Raw genomic sequence first — 17,646 nt, forward strand, 5'->3', positions numbered from 1 at the left:
GGTGAGAGGACTGGAGCATCATCCAGGTGGGGCTGCACACTGGTGGCGGTAGTGAGATTCCCCCTGACCTGGAAAGAGCCTTGAGTGGAGGGTCCGGAGAAGAGCTGTCTAGGGAATAAATTCATTTATAAATACCCTCCTGCGCCTGCACGCTGTTTTCAAAGACAGCGCTTCCCTTTAAGCAGGGAATTTGAAATTGACGCCCTTGAATAAAAACCAGATATACCGGAGACTGTACTGAAGCGCGTCCTAATGTGCGAATCGCGAAAAGAAACTGTTTACACTGTTTGAGACCTGCCTCAACTTGCCAGTTCGTTTCTGTTTTGGGGACTACAAGGTAAAGCACCTTTATAAACATTTTCACCGTACAGTTGCAAAGGTGTTTTTCTAAAACGCGGTCTGTCTTGGTAACCCGTTCAGCATGCAGTATGGGCACTGCAGCGATTAGAACAGGGAAATACGGTGGAGATAAAGGTGTACTCGAAACGCCTTGCTGGATAGTTATTTTACACACCCTACTGTAGCTGCTTCTGGGGGGTATAGGCATGCTGTCAACTTTTCTCTCCTCCGGCGAACCGTGGGGGCATCACGTCGAGCACAGTGGATCCGACCCATTTCACGAGCTCAGCTGAGATGTTCAGGAGCAGGCAGTGAAAACGCGAGCTCAACACTTTTGCCCAACAGCTGGGAAACGTCCAGGCTCTACTAGGGAGAACAGGTTGAAGGAACGAGAGATGTAAACACACAAGCTGGGCGTCGGTTATTAGGTAAAAAAAAAAACTTCCTTGAAGCAGGTGGACGTGACGGTACCGGTAATTTATCGAAACGATCCGGGGTCTTTGATTGGAGGGCGACAGATTCTTGTCCGCCGCTGGGCTTCTGAAACGCGTCGCCCAGTTTCGTCTCCTAAAGGCGCCCGTCTCCCCATATCCCCCTATTACAGGCAGAAACACCCGACTCGCCCGGAGCCAGCTCCTCCGCCGGGCTCGGGTTCCTCGGCTCTTCCTCGCTGCTCGCAACCCGGAAAGCCGTCGATGAAGCGGGGGGAGGAAGAAATGCCTTAAAAATCACAAGAGCGTCAGCGGGCTGCGCACCTGTTCAGATTCGCCTCCGGACTCGGTTGCGCAAGCGGCCGTCGTCTCTGGGTAGCATGTAAAAAAAAATAGGAAAAAGTTGCCGCTGTCTCGACCCCGGCGCCGACGTGATTCGGCAGGGATGCGCTCGCCCCGCCGTGTGGAGGGATGAACCAGGCGCGGAAATACTCCTTTGCGCTGCGTCCCGCCGCGGGCTCCCCGGCGCCCTCGCCCGCCGCGCCGGACCCGACGCCGAAGCCCCATCCGGCCCAGCGGGCGCGCAGGGACGGACACGGAGATGTGCCCCCCGCCGGCGCAAGGGACCGGAGCCCCAAAGCGCACCTGAAGGCAGTGAAGGCGCTCCGGACTCACGCCGCTCCCCAGGCTCCTCCGAGGCTGGACAAGGGGAAGGCGGCGGCGGCGGAGGGCGACGCGGCGCCCCGGGAAACCGAGCCCGGCACCGCGGACGACGCCGTCGCGCAGCCCCGCAGCAGGAAGAGAGGCTACCGCCCGCCGGATGTCAGGACGATATTTGAGCCCACCGGGAAAGACCCGCGGGTCCGGGAGGAAAGGGGAGAGGGGCACACGTTTCTGCCCCTGGCGGCGGAGGGGTGGTGCGACCTGTGCTGCGAGTATTTTTTCGACGGCGGCTTGACCTGCAAAGGTAACCGTACCGGCGGTTTTGCGAAACGGACCCCCTGATTTCATTCTTGCGGGGTGTGTGTGTGTGTGTGAGTGAACCGACCAAAAACTATTGCACAGGCCGTAAGGTATCACAAGTTGTACTAAATGAGCGTTGCTCAGCGATCATCTGTTGTGTAAGGTACAGTAAGAGAAGGGTCTTTTTTGCATGGAGACGAGGTGGTACAAAGTTAAGAAACGACAATAAGTAAACAGTCAATTTTGCTTCTTATTCGATTTACACCACATGTGGAAATCCTGCTCGCTCCTAACCTGGTTTGAAGTCGGGGGCGGGAGGGAGTTGATATTTTAACAGTAACGCGATCGGAGAAACGCACGACCTGTCTCCTGTCAGCGCGACCTGGGCGATTTTATCTGGGCGCTGAATCGCGAGTTTCTCTGTCGAATCCGGTTTCCAGCTCACTCGATTCCCACGCCCTCAAAACGCGGATTTCGGGTGACCAGACGTCTCCTGGACTTGCAAGGAGAGTGACCGTGCCCCGTGGTCGCTCTGTCGGGTCTTGGTCCGAGTAAGGTGCATTATTTCCCAACAGCGCGTAAATTACTCATCTGATCTGGCTTCACCTGCAGGCTGGCGTCCCTCAACAGCGGCAGGACTAAGTATGATTTAAAGCGCCTGCCTCTTTGTACAGGACCTGCACGCCGGTGGTCCGTTGGCTTATTCCTGTCAAGACGCACTGTGAGCCGTCTCGATGACCTTTCTTATCACGCTTCTGGGTCCGGGTAGGGGTTAATCCTATCTGAGCCATGGGATTTTGCGGGAGAAAAAAAAAATATAGATGTTTGCTTTTGTTGACGCGTGTCCGCGGCGCCCTCGTCCCTAGTCCCTTTCCTTGAAGAGAAAAATCTCCCTCACCCTCCTGCGAAAGATGTTGTTCGGGACAGCTTTGAGGCCCGGCCGGATAAAACGGTTCTCACCCGGGTGTAGTTATGGAGCTTTATCTGGACGAACGCTTGAGAGGGTTTACTCAAGATTATACCGCAACCTGGGGCAACGCAATTTAATTGAAATGCAAGTGACCATATTAAGAGCCGTATTAGATTGGCCAAGATTGAATCACATCATGACGCCCCGCAACAAAACGCTTTAGAATGAAAGTATCGGACGACGGCGCTGCGTTGGGTTTAACTACAATACTCGGTGTGTTGTTTTTGTTGTGAACGGCTGTAGCCTTCAAGGAAATCTGTGCTTTCGCAAGTCTTAAAAAAGATCAATGGAACCAGTCAGCGGTTTCCTCATAAAGGTAGGGTGAGAACTGCGCCCTTTAATTCAGGAATGTGTCCGAGTGCGATGGGGTGTGACTGTCTCACAGGGACGTGTTTGGGGGGTGTGCTAGGGGGTGACGCGGATACCAATTGTTCACCTGGGACTGAGCAAATCTGTCTTTTCAAAGCCAGCCGTGACAAAATATCACTCACCCAGCGCTGACTTGTTACATAATGTCGTTTTTTTTCCCCCCAAGTCGTCTTTCTAGTTTTTGTGTGTGTGTGTCATTCGTACAGTATCGAAAACTTCTAGGCCAGAGATAGGAGGCTGCCCAAGGACTTTTTGTCTGACTCTGCAGTTTCGCCGAATGATGTGGTTCGAAACAAGGAGATCTTTAGCGTAGATCCAATAGGAAGTATTGTTTTTCATGAGCAAAGATCCGAAATTCCCCTCCGTTTACCCCAAACGATAAACGCGTACCGTATTTCACAGTCTGCAAAACAAAAAAAAAGACCTGACTTTGTGGCTTGTCCGAAACTGTTCCTGTCTTGACACCAGACGGACGATAGCACGTCTTTCGTGTTTTTGAGAAAGAAAATAGAAACACTTTGAATTTCTAGGCAAGACGTCCGTACAGCCTTCACAATTGAACAAATGGGAGGACGTGTGTCCATACCGCATGTGTAAAGAAGATATAGGGGCCATTCAAATTCCTAGAACAAAGTCTGTGTGTTTGGAAAGACGCTTTGCATATTGTCTTGGGCTGTTAGCCGTGGAAAATGAATAAACGGTTTTATTAGGAAGGCGAGAGGTGATAGACAGGTGCCCAGGAGCAGATAAAGTACAATCGGCATTTGCATAGTTGCATAGCACAGTGGTTAGCATTGTGCTGGGGGCCCCGGGTTCAAGTCCTGGATCTGGGGTGCTGTCTGCGTGGAGTTTGCATGTTCTCCCCAGGAGTGTGCGGGTTTGCTCCCACAGTCCAAACACACGCTGGTGGCTGAATTGGCATCTGGGAAATTGGTGAGAGTGTCTGTGTGTGTCCTGTGATGGACCGGCCCTGGTGTCTGTGTGTGTCCTGTGATGGACTGGCCCTGGTGTCTGTGTGTGTCCTGTGATGGACCGGCCCTGGTGTCTGTGTTTGTCCTGTGATGGACTGGCGTCCCGTCCAGCGTGTAGCCTGCCTTGCACCTGTTGCTTGCTGGGATAGGATGGGGATGGAGTCTAGACCTGTATTCGGTGCGAGTCAGCCGTTTAGAGGTGGTTCCAAGCCCTTATTTCTACGTCATCCCGATTTTCTTCCCGAGACGCTGACAGCAGCTTCCAGTCCCGTGGAAACTGGTTCGGGGATCCGGCCAGAGTTGCTTTCCCGGTTTCGCGACGCGGCGGTGCCCGCGGGCGGAAGGAGGAAGGCACGCCGCAGGACCGGTTCCGCGGGATCCGTTTCGGCGCTTTCCGGGCGAAAACACGATTTCTCACGAACTCCACCCCTCCCACCCCCCACAGACACACACGCACTCAAACAGAACACGCCCGTGCGTCCGAAGGCGAGGACGCTGGGCTCTCGGCTCGAACCCTGAGCCGGCTCTTCTCAGCCCAAGGGTGTTCAGGGAGCTTCCACTGTGCTGTTCAATCTGGCGCTACGCTCTTCCAGACGTCCGTCTGTAACCTGGTCCTGGTATGGGACAGCGCCGCCCTTGCACTGAGCGCTAATTTGAAGCGGAGGCGCTCAGTGGTAACGAAGCCCTGTACAAACAGAATGTACCACACAGAGGCTCCTTGCTCTAACTCGCATTGATCCGTGCACCGTATCTGTAACCAGGGCACTGTCTGTGATCGGTGCACGGTGTCACAGACGCTTTAAATACTGTATTTGTGTTTCTCTCTCTCTCTCTAATTTCACGAGACTTGAAGAGTATCACCTTGTTTGAGCTCCCCGGTTCAATTTGCACTGTTGCACCGGTATCCTGTGAGTTTCTTAATGACATAAGAAAGGTCATAGACAGGCCCAAGATCTCTACCAGCCGATTCTCGAGAGAAGCGCAGGCTACCGTCGTTTTTTTTTTTTTTAAAAAAACATTTTTCTTTTTTTGAGAGAAACCGAATGCGCCTTTACCGATCAAGGCACTGGGAGAGCCTTCCCTCCTCAGAAGATTTCAATCGGAAGTCGGACCTCAGGTTACAGGACTGTCTTGTGAGGGTTAACTACGCAACAACCAGACAAAACGACAACAAACAAACAAACAAACAAACAAACCCCTTTGGACCCGTGGCGCAAAGAAACTCGAGAGACAGAAACGACCTACGGGTTCGTAGAAGGAAGAAGGGTTTCCACGCAGCCGAGAGAGTTTCCCCGTCTCGATTTTCTTTTCACTGCTGGTTCGTGCTCGGTTTTCCCCCTTCAGTTTCTTTTTTCGTAGATCTAAGCTGGACGAGTCGTGTCTGTACTGCCAGGCAGCCTGCCCCCACCCACCCCAACACCCATCAGTGAAAATGACCTCAGGTGCGTTGTCTCAGTTAGGCACCTTTATCGGCTTTCCTGTACAGCCAGGTAGCTTGACGGTGCCTGTGGTCCTGGGCATGCCATCTCATTTTTAAGCAAAACAGATGACAAGTGAATCACACATTTTGCAATGATTTGCAAAACTGCTTTGTTCAGTGAAGCCTATCCCAGCAAGCACCAGGCACAAGGCAGGGTACACCCTGGGCAGGATGCCAGTCCATCGCAGAGCACACACGCACGCACGCACGCACGCACACACACACGCGCAACAGGGCCATTTGTTTAGAGAAGCTAATTGATCTAGCAGTACTGTATTGTATTTGGCCTGAGGGAGGAAACCAGAGCACCCAGAGGGAACCCATCCAAACATGGGGAGAACATGCAGACTCCACACAGACAGCACCCCCAGGCTTGGAATTGAACCCGGGGCCCCAACGCTGCAAGGCCTCAATGCTGATCCCTGTGATTCAGTGCCATTTGTTGGGGGGGAGGGGAAGGGGAACTGTGTGTGTGTGTGTGTGTGTGTGTGTGTGTGTGTGTGTGTGTGTGTGTGTGTGTGTGTGTGTGTGTGTGTGTGTGTGGGGGGGGGGGTAGGGTGTTTGCTTTTACCCCTGGTGGTGTACATCTTGTAGCAGCTGGCAGCACTGGAAGGGCCTGCTGGTAAAAAAAAAAAACAAAATTCAAATTTCAAAAATAACCCCGCGTCCTGAGATATCCCTTTATAAAGACATGAATCACAGGCAGATGCGTCAAAGGAGATCTTGAAATGCCTGAGACGAACTGTTCTGCCTTCTCTGTGTTTTTAGAAAGGGAAAAAAAGGAATCGGGGTCGAACATCAAGAAATGTCACGGGTTCGAGAGTATAATATTACAAATATGCAGAAAAACCTTCTTTTTTTATATTGAGTTAATGCACCCTGAGTCTAGTTACCTTTGGGTATCATAACAAAAATGCACGCTGTCTGAAATAAGCTGTGTGGGGAGTGAGTAAGGACTCTGGGTGTCTCTTAGCTGTCATTTTGCCAATGGGATCGATTCCTGCTTGGGGGCATTTTGCTGTTGTACCCTTGAGAAAGGCACTTTCCTGTAGCGCTTTCAGTAGAAAACTCGGCGGTGTAGTAAATCATTAATAATAATAATAATAATTGCTTACACTTTTATATAGCGCTTTTTCTGGACACTCCACTCAGAGCTCTTTCCAGGCTAGGGGGAATCCCACTACCACCACCAGCTCTCAGTGGGGAGGAGAGCAGAGGAATGAAGCCAGTTCAGAGAGGGGGGTTATTAGGAGGCCATGAGGGGTAAAGGCCAGGGGGGAAATTCGGCCAGGACACTGGGGTAACTCTTGTCGAGAGGCACCCTGGGATTTTTAATGACCACAGAGAGTCAGGACCTCGGTTTTACGTCTCATCCGAAGGACGGCGCCTGTTTACAGTCTAGTCTCCCTGTCACTATACTGGGGCATGAGGACCCACACAGACCGCAGGGTGAGCGCCCCCTGCTGGCCCCCACTCACACCTCTCCCAGCAGCAGCCTCAGCTTTCCCAGGAGTCTCCCCTCCAGGTACTGGCCAGGGTCTCACCTGCTGGGCTCCAGGGGGGCAGGGAGCTGGTTGCCGGGTGAAAAGGCTCAGGCGGGGGTTTTCGGCAGATGACAGGGGACGGCGGAGGGGGAGACGGACCCTCCCCTGACCGACAGCTCACACCTCCTCCTCTCCGACCAGACGCGCTCAGGGAGGGAGGCAGAAGGAGCCGTCTGAGGCAGCTGCCACTTCTCTCACACATTCCTCGGAGGGCGGAGAGACGCGGAGAGGAAGCGCAGGGGAGGATCAGGGGACGTGAGGATCAGACCCGCGGCTCGCTCAGAACCGGGACGCGGGGGGCTGGGGGGCCAGAGCTCTTCCCCCCCTGCCCGGCGGTCCGGCCCGCGATGAGCCCCCCCACCCTGGGGATCGGGGCGGGGTTCGGCGGGACGCTGAGGAGAATCGCCCGCTTCTTCCACGGGGTTCCCCGGCGGCCAGGCGGCTCCAGGAGGCCGAGGCTCAAGCTGCTGTGGAACTGGAGGGGTGAGTCGCTGCTGCTGCTGGGGGTGGGGGTGGTGGTGGTGGTGGGGTGGTGGATGGGGGGGTTCCGACCTCCCTCGGAAACCCCCCTCCCCCCCCCTCCCCCCTCCACCAGGGCTCTCCGAAAGACGATTCCAGAGAGAGCTCTCCAGAGCGGGCGGGCAGGCAGAGATCCGATCTCGCCATAGCTCCGGCCACCCCGGGCACATCTGGGTCTCGGGTCAGAAGACACCGAGCCTGCACGGGGCAGGGCTTGATCGTGCTCTCGCTCCGCTGGCTTGCTGTTTGCTGGCTTTGGAGGGCGTAGCAGTCCCGAGGCATGACGTGCTGCAGAAGATTCCAAGAGTGGGAATTCGTAGGCTGCCATTTCTGAGAGCCGGGTTTTTAGGCTTCTGTCTCCCGGATGTTTGAAGGGGCTTCGCGAGGGGGTGTTTCTGGATTGCGGGACGCTGTCTTTTGTAGCAGGCTGTGTGGGATGAAGTCCTGAGCGCGCTCTCCCCGTGTGGAATGGGAGAGAAGGACGTGGAGTCCGAGTCTTGCGAGCCTCAACACTACAAGAGGTGGAGACGTGGAATAAACATCAAGGGTTGAAGTGCTAAGGGTTTCTTGAAAATGATTATCATTTCTAACATAGTGGCGCAGGGGTGGGCATTGCTGTCTTGCAATTCCTGGGATGCTGTCTGCGTGGAGTTTGCATGTTCTCCCTGCGTTCGTGTGGGTTTCCTCTGACGTCCTAGTAGGTGAATTGGCTTCTGGGAAAATTGTTCCTGGCGGGAGTAAGGGATTGTGTCTGTCTGCCCTGTGTTGATGGACTGGTGTCCTGTCCAGGGTGTTCCCTGCCTTGCGCCCATTGCTTGCTGGGATGGGCTCAAGCATACCCTGTATTGGATTAAGCTGTTGGAAAATGGATAAATGGGTGTTGTCCGAAAAAGCTCCAATAATCGCTACAGGTGTACCTTTTCTCCAATGCTCAGCCTATAATGTGCACAGATACTGGATGAAATATTTCTTTGTGTTGATGTGGTTTTCAAGAACCTGCCTTCCCCCTCTCTTTAGTATTTTCTTAAAAATTCACCTTATTTATTATTTGGGTCGTGGGGAGTTGTGTGTACAGTTATCACTACCTTTTTAAAAGGACGAAAAATCTTTGGATCGTCTTCTGTCATCGCACTGTACAGTAGGAGGATTCCCTATGAAATCAGTCAGCAGTTGCTGCTGACCCCTCAGCCCCCCTGTGCTCTGCCCTCTGGATGAGATGTAAAATCAGGTCCTGCTGCCAGTGGCTCTTCAGCAGCTGTTACCGATATCACAGTTCGCCTTTCCCATTTCGCTCTCCGTAAAAGCCTTCGCTAGATGAATAATAGGAACATAAGGTTAAAAAAATTGGCCCATCTGGTCGGCTTGGTATTTTAGCATTCAATTGATCGGGAGAACAACTTGACTGGGCAGCTTGTTCCACACTCCCACCACCCTTTGTGTAAAGAAGAGCCACAGGGTAACGGCTGGGTTGCTTGTTCCTTACCTTTAACGATGCTGTGAGGCTGCAATGCTGACCAATGTGTCACTTTGCCACTACAACTATTAACTGACTGCTGTTTCCCCATCTGTTGTTCAGTTGAGCACTGGTTTTGCTCGCTTTTGAAGCACAGGCAGAGTTTTACCTGTCCCTTTGCAGTCACTGCATGCTTTTCGCCCCCCTAACTCGAACCTCTTGAAGAAATAGCAAGGTCACGTCAGAACTTTTCCAGATCATGGCTAGGAGACGATACAGCATCCGGACTCGGAAAAGAGCTGATCTCCGCAGCAGGAGGCGAAGATGGATGCCCTTCGGCTCTCGAGGGAAACGAGCTGTTTGGTTTCTCCTCTTCTGGCAGGAGACGCCAGTGCTTAATAATTGAGTATAAAGGCTGGGCGTTTTCCAGAGGAAGGCCAGCGAGGCCCTGAAAGGCATTTCATTTAAGTGGGTGTAAATTCAAGGGATCAGCAGGGATCGCTCAGGTCCTGCGTAAACGCTTCACTCCTGCGAATCAGCTTGGACTGATGCCCCTGTTAACAACCTGCATGGTTTAAGTCATGAACACGTTTAATTATCGCCCTCCTCTGGGCTGATTTCTGCATTCCTCCTTTGGGGATCTCGGGCAGAGACCTTCTAGCAATCACTGAGAGTTTCAGTCACACAGGTGACTGGGGCCAGGGGTTACTGGGGTTGAAACGGGGTCTTGCCACCAAACTGGAGCGCTCAGGCTTGTGCAAAACGGTAAACAACTCGGAGCTAGGGGTGTGGATCTTGATCTTTCTCGGCAGAATTGGTCTCCGTCGGCCTCAAGGGGTGTGTGTGTGTGTGTGTGTGTGTGTGTGTGTGTGTGTGTGTGTGTGTGTGTGTGTGTAAACGGCCTGGAGTTTGTCATTTCAGCAGCGTCTGAATGGAAGACAACTGTGATAACAGGCAAAGGAGCCAGCAGGGTGTGATCACGCTCCTCAAGACTCCCCCAGCTGGCTGTCAGGCCCAGTACGCGCAGAGGATGAGTTATTCTGTCCCAGCGACACCCCCACCTCCCAGCAGCCAGTGACCCCAGAAAAGCATTCAGACAGCAGCAGCTGAAGACATCTTCTTCCCTGACACCTGGTATTAACCCCACGGCCCCAAAGAAAAACAAAGTACACTCGACACTGCGCCAAAAGGCAATTTGAGAAACAATCAGTTGGACGATTTCATGCTAGCTGTAAGAGGGAAGAGTGGCGTGTTGGTGCACTGGCTAGCATGCAGTGCTGTGAGGCCATGGGTTCGACTCCTAGGGTGTTTTCTGGGTGGAGTTTGTCTTTAACTCTCTTGTGTTTGTGTGGGTTTCCTCCAGCAGTCCAAAGACAGGCTGGTAGGTTGGTTGGCTTCTGGGAACAACTGACCCTGGTGTGAGTGTGTGTGTGTGTCCTTTGATGGACTGGCCCTGGTGTGAGTGTGTGTGTGTGTCCTGTGATGGACTGGTGTCCTGTCCAGGGTGTACCCTGCCTTGTGCCCATTGGTTGATGGGATAGAGTCACTCTCACCCCCCGCCCCCCCTGTATTGGATAAAATGGTTAGACAATGGATGTACGTAGAAGGTAAATCAAAGGTGTCTGGACAGTACTATGGATAATGTTTGGCTTTATTGGGTCGCTGTTCTCTGTAAATGTGAGGGCACTAAACCACTTTTCTGAAAAGACCCCTAGCCCGCGCGCAGAAAGAAAACGTCCTGTTTTTTCGCGAGTGTGATGTTGTCCACTTGTTTCCTCTGAAAATGAGATTCCAGCTTTTCCGCCTGTAGGTAACTCACCCCTGACCGCTCAATTCAGAGGGGTGAAAAAAGGCGATCGCAAAAACGGAGCGCAACTTGAAACGGGAAAAAGGATATTTTCTAAACACTGTTTAGTTAAAGTTTAGTTTTTTCCCCCCTCCTTGTCAGCAGCTTTAATATCGGAACGTAACTCGCTTAGCTCCATGTCGCTACTCGGGAATTTGCCTGGTGGTTTGTCAGGTGTCCTGAAATGCCTCTTTCCAAATCACCCAACTATTTGGAGAGAATGTGCAGCAAACCAGTGCTTGGCAGATGGGTTTTGAATGTAACCCAGGCGGAAGGGGAACGAACAAGCCCCGTGCCTGTCTGAAAGGTGAGGAATGTGTCGGGCCAGCAGGCAAACAGGCCCGGCTTTCAACACCATTCCGATGAATTTTCGTCTGTGTCTCTTCCTCTTGACACAGCCAGACAATCCGCATAACAGCTGGGGGGAGGGGATGTGGGCGGCTCAATGCTCAGCACTGCTGCCTTGCAGAACTGGGGGACCTGGGGTGCTGTCTGGGTGGAGTTTGCATGTTCCCCCCCGTGTTCACATGCGTTTCCTCCGGGTGCTCTGGTGTCCTCCCACAGGCCAAAGACATGCTGGTGGGTTAATGGGCTTCTGGGAAAACTGGCCCTGGTGTGAGTGTGTGTGTGTCTGTGTCCTGTGATGGACTGGCCCTGGTGTGTGTGTGTGTGTGTGTGTGTGTGTGTGTGTGTGTGTGTGTGTGTGTGTGTGTGTGTGTGTGTGTGTGTGTGTGTGTGTGTGTGTGTGTGTGTGTGTGTGTGTGTGTGTGTGTGTGTCATGTGATGGATTGCTGTCCTGCCCAGGGTGTATCCTGCCTTTAGCCTGTTGCTTGCTGGGATAGACTCCAGCTCCCCTGCAACCCTTAATTGGACGAAGTATCTAGAAAATAAAAGGAAGGAAGCAAAAGAGGCTTAAAAACCCAACGGGGAAAGTGTTGGAGAATGGCAGACTGAAGTGGTCAGATAGCATCTCGTGATGCAGCAGTCAAATGCAAATATCTCTGTTTTTGTTTTTCCAAGGCAGCGGACTTTATAGCGAACTCTGGCAGTACGGTTCTGGCAGTTTTGAGGTTTGCTGACAAAGTGTTTCGCAGGTGCTAAGTAAACTGCAAATGTATGAGGATTTCCCCAGTGACCTGACACTATCAGAAGCCACCAGAATGTGGTGCTACACACATTTCGGGCTTAGAAATTGGTACCTCTCATCATAATTTACTGCGGTGTGTCATGAGCTGCACAGGTTTAATGAGGACTAAAATGAAGGCACAGGGGACGCAGCAGGATTTCGAAGGTAGCCAGCAAAACTGTTAGTGTAGACCGACTACAGCTTTTAGGCATCTACATCAAGCGAGTATAATCAGGCCAGTATAATCACTGCCTGTCATGGCCACCCCCTGCACAATGCATTTGAGCTCCTTCTATCTGGGCATCGTCTTAGGCTGCTTAGGATTGAAGAGCAATAGAGCCAAGGCACCTTTTATCCCTCCAGCTATTATCCTTCTCAATTGGGACAATTGACTGTACATTCACTTCATCTTTATTCATTTTCTTTCTCACCATACCATTGTTAGATGCATTATGTGTTAAATGTACAGTGGAATGTGTGATGTCTCTGAAATCTATTATGTTATGTCTTTACCTGCCTGCAAAGCCAATTTTCCCATCTCCAGTAAAAATACGTCACGGAAGAGGTGTTGGGGGGCCAGTAGGGGGCGCTCACCCTGCAGTCTGTGTGGGTCTTAATGCCCCAGTATGGCGACGGGGACACTATATTGAAGAAAGGCGCCGTCCTTTGGATGAGATGTAAAACCGAGGTCCCGACTCTCTGTGGTCATTAAAAATCCCAGAAAAGAGTAGGGGTGTTACCCCAGTGTCCTGGCTAAATTCTCCCCCTGGCCTTTACCCCTCATGGCCTCCTAATAACCCCCCTCTCTGAGCTGGCTCCATCCCTCTGCTCTCCTCCCCACTGAGAGCTGGTGTGTGTGAGAGGACTGGAGCATCATCCAGGTGGGGCTGCACACTGGTGGGGGTAGTGGGATTCCCCCTGACCTGGAAAGAGCTCTGAGTGGAGAGTCCCAAAAAAAAAGCTATCTAAATGTAAGGAATTATTATTAATTTTTATGCTGGCATCGTCTGTATACGACAGAACTGCCTGAGGCGTCCTGTCCTGTCCACTTCAAATGAGATGTTTGCTCTCAGCGCTGGTAGCCCAGTCAAACCCTGACTCCGTTAAAACTGTCAAAACAGCCATTGGTCGTCCTGGAGTCAGTCAGGTTTGTTTGTCCTGAAAGAGCTCTGATTTGTGCACGCACACAAAATTGTAGCTCAAAATGAGCTTTACATTTGACGCCACAGTGTCGGCTGGCTTAGGCTTCGCAGGTAAACGCGATGGAGACGTTGCACCGCGTAGCTCTGTTATAAAAAGCTCAGGCACTCCCCCTGATTCTAGTGTGCTTGTGAACGAAACTAGAGAATAGGCTCTTCAGGCAGGACAAACAAGGAGCAGGTAAATATATTCTGAATCTTCTGCAGGTCACATTAGCTTAAGGGGGTGTTGAAGAACTTGGAATAAAGACTAGTGGGAAGGCTGGGGTCTTGCTTTCAAATCCTGGGGTACTGTCTGCGTGGAGTTTGTATGTTCTCCCCCTAATTGTGTGGGTTTCCTCTTGAGGTCTCTGTTTTTTTTCCCCCAACCCAAAGATATACTCACGTATTGATGGGCTTCTGGGAAAATTGGTCCTGCTGTGTAGAAGTCTGTGTGTGCCCTGTGATGGACTGGTGTCCTGTCCAGGGTGTACCCTGCCTTGCGCCCATAGCTTGCTGGGATAGGCTCCAGCATACCTGCGGATCTCTATTGGATAAAGCATCTCCAATGCTCAGCCTATAATGTGCACGGATACTGGATGGCATATTTCCTCGTGTATGGGCATCAGCGTGCAAGAGCCCGTTACAGGAAGTGACATCACTCCCCTTGAAGCCTAGGCGGGAGGCCCGGCCTTTCGGCGTAGTGGAGTTTGGCGCTGTCCAGGGGAGTAGTGCTCTCTCTGCTCAGACGCACGCGATCGAATCCCTTCCTCTCAAAAACAATAGTGTTTTGCCCTACGGCAGGCCAGTGCAAGGTTCTCCTGGACAAAGCAGAGTAAATCTGCAACCAACAGAAGGAACGAACAAACATCCAAGCTTCCTTTCAGCTTCGGCCTCTACATAGATTAGGGGATAGCTAGTTTCATGTGTAAATACAGGTTTGCGTGTTGTCATAATACCACGTCCCGGGGCAACAGGTGATAGAAGCTGGTTTTGTTTGTTTTCGGTTTCTTGCCTCGAAGCACAGCCCCGAGGGGAGAGTAAGTCTCTCTGGTGGTGCTTCTTCAAGGCAGATGGATCCTGGTTTTCACCTCTCACCTCTCCTAACAGCCCTGCTGGCGAGCAGCAGAACTGTGATGACCAAGCAGGGGAGCCCGAACTGTGAACTGAGAATCTGAACCCGGAAGGCTTTCACTACCGAGCATCGAACCACAGCCCATGAATGCCCCTACTTTTTTTGCATTTCACTAGAAATAACAACACCCTATAATAATATAATAATTATAATAATTGCTTACACTTATATAGTGCTTTTCTGGACACTCCACTCAAAGCGCTTTACAGGTAATGGGGACTCCCCTCCACCACCACCAGTGTGCAGCCCCACCTGGATGATGCGACGGCAGCCATAGTGCGCCAGAACGCTCCCCACACACCAGCTCTCAGTGGGGAGGAGGGCAGAGTAATGAAGCCAATTCATAGATGGGGGGTTATTAGGAGGCCGTGATTGGTGAGGGCCTCCTAATAATCCGTTACACCCCTACTCTTCGAGAAACATCCTGGGATTTTTAATGACCACAGAGAGTCAGGACCTCGGTTTTATGTCTCATCCGAAGGACGGCGCCTGTTTACAGTCTAGTGTCCCCATCACTATACTGGGGCATTAGGACCTACATGGACCACAGGGTGAGCGCCCCCTGCTGGCCCCACTAACACCTCTTCCAGCAGCAACCTTAGTCTTTCCCAGGAGGTCTCCCATCCAGGTATGCCTGTTTAGAGTATAGTGTCACTATACTGGGGCATGAGGACCCACATGGACCCTGGACAACACACTCCACTGAGTGTGTTGAAAGGATTGTGGAGAGTGTTTTAAGTTGAAATTTGGCCTGCCCTCTTGGTTGAGGGCTAACCTGCAGGTACAGAATGAACTACTTTTTAAATGAAGGGTCAAGATGTGTACCATCTCGGATCGCACCGGCGAAAAGCTTGGCCGAAACGAGAGATTTAGTACTGTAACGCAACGGGGGTTCAGGCGGGCGCCCTTGCCGCATTAGGTCGGCCCCCCACCGTCGGGGGCTCGAACCCGGGACGCCAAAGAGAGATCTCTCTACAGCCCAGTAGCTGTAGTCCTGCTATCACAGGGAAGGGCGGTGACGTCACCTGCTCTGGTAAGCCGGCTCTTACACAGTACCTGTCGGCCATATGCGTTACAGTACGCTGGTTTTTGCTTGTAATTTGAGAAGGATAGGGGGAGCGACTGGCCCTAGTTACGGGACCATCGTCCTTGGAGACGAATTTAAATGGGATCTGGACAGCCCGGGCATCACCAAGCCAGTACTCGGCAACGTCAGACAGCATCGTGGGTGTCTATAATATTAAAAGCGAAAACATGATGGGGTCTTTTCGGAAACTGGATAGTGCTGATGTACCGACTGCACATTCGCGCCTTCCTGTCCGAAACGGTGAGGAGTACATTTGCCACTGATAAGTTTAGCGTTTATTACCCGACTAAAAGTATTGAAGAGACGGCAACAGCGCACCAGAGTAAAACTATACCGAGTGAAGGATTAATACGCGTTTTAACCATTTTGCTCGCGGCGACATCGTTGGCAATAAGACTGCTAAATAGCCAAGCTGCAGCTCCTTCAGCAAATCACCCGGAATCGTACATGGACACACAGTTTTCACTGTATTGGGCATACTGCACGACTTGGATATAATGTATTGCATACGCCCTGGGCACATCGCAGCTCTATTTATATTGAGTTTTGTCTGAGTCTATTTTATTTAATTTCTATTGCACTATTATCTATCATTATGTCACCTTATTTTGTTACTTTAAGTTTGTGATTTTTATCCTCTCCCCCCGGTGAGCTCGTAGAAAAGACATTTCACTGCCAGCAACTACGGCTGCTGCACGCTGTATTGTTGTGCATTTGATGAATAAACTAATTTAAGAAGGTACATTTTCAAAACTGTATTTACATGAGATATTCGCGAGACGTGCGTCGGAAATACCACAAGGTGGCGACAGAGAACGTGTTTACCTTTACAGTTCCTCTCATTTCAAAACCTGTCCTCCCAAGTCAAATTAAAAAACAAACCCGGAACCGGATCATTTTGTCAGATGGATCCGGAGTGATAGAGGGAAAACCCGGACCGGAATGGCCGTCCAATGGATCCGGACTGTCATGGGGAAAACCCGAACCGGAGATAATGATGACGTCACAACTGCAGCAATGGTGTAATGATGGACCAATGGGGGGTACCTGCATACAGGAAGTGGGGAAAAAAAACCAAAACATAGGGACACACACACACACTCACACCAGGGCCAGTCCATCACAGGACACACACACACACACCAGGGCCAGTCCATCACAGGACACACACACTCACACCAGGGCCAGTCCATCACAGGACACACACACACACTCACACCAGGGCCAGTCCATCACAGGACACACACACACACTCACACCAGGGCCAGTCCATCACAGGACACACACACACACTCACACCAGGGCCAGTCCATCACAGGACACACACACACACACACACACCAGGGCCAGTCCATCACAGGACACACACACACACACCAGGGCCAGTCCATCACAGGACACACACACACACCAGGGCCAGTCCATCACAGGACACACACACACACTCACACCAGGGCCAGTCCATCACAGGACACACACACACACTCACACCAGGGCCAGTCCATCACAGGACACACACACACACTCACACCAGGGCCAGTCCATCACAGGACACACACACACACTCACACCAGGGCCAGTCAATCACAGGACACACACACACACACACTCACACCAGGGCCAGTCCATCACAGGACACACACACACACACACTCACACCAGGGCCAGTCCATCACAGGACACACACACACACACTCACACCAGGGCCAGTCCATCACAGGACACACACACACACTCACACCAGGGCCAGTCCATCACAGGACACACACACACACTCACACCAGGGCCAGTCCATCACAGGACACACACACACACACTCACACCAGGGCCAGTCCATCACAGGACACACACACACACTCACACCAGGGCCAGTCCATCACAGGACACACACACACACACTCACACCAGGGCCAGTCCATCACAGGACACACACACACACACTCACACCAGGGCCAGTCCATCACAGGACACACACACACACACTCACACCAGGGCCAGTCCATCACAGGACACACACACACACACACACCAGGGCCAGTCCATCACAGGACACACACACACACCAGGGCCAGTCCATCACAGGACACACACACACACACTCACACCAGGGCCAGTCCATCACAGGACACACACACACACACTCACACCAGGGCCAGTCCATCACAGGACACACACACACACACACTCACACCAGGGCCAGTCCATCACAGGACACACACACACACACACACACAC

The 17,646-nt window shown here is 52.0% G+C and overlaps 1 protein-coding gene across 4 annotated transcripts in view; it reads left to right on the plus strand.

Annotated features, from left to right (window-relative positions):
* Positions 1 to 303: 303 nt before the first annotated feature.
* rassf3 (Ras association domain family member 3) overlaps positions 304 to 17,646 on the plus strand; it is an 85,849-nt gene continuing 68,506 nt past the window's right edge. The window contains exons 1-2 of one of the 4 annotated variants that reach the window (XM_088646498.1): positions 304 to 1,737; positions 7,209 to 7,550. In XM_088646498.1, coding sequence (XP_088502624.1) covers positions 1,242 to 1,737; positions 7,209 to 7,550 — 838 coding nt within the window. In that variant the 5' untranslated portion in view covers positions 304 to 1,241. Of the gene's footprint in view, positions 1,738 to 7,208; positions 7,551 to 17,646 lie in introns of those variants that run through there. The other 3 variants (XM_088646499.1, XM_088646500.1, XM_088646501.1) reach the window with 3 other exon arrangements.

This window comes from Lepisosteus platostomus, chromosome 9 (assembly GCF_059453375.1).
Source record: "Lepisosteus platostomus isolate fLepPlt1 chromosome 9, fLepPlt1.hap1, whole genome shotgun sequence".
NCBI classification, from domain to species: Eukaryota; Metazoa; Chordata; class Actinopteri; order Semionotiformes; family Lepisosteidae; genus Lepisosteus; species Lepisosteus platostomus.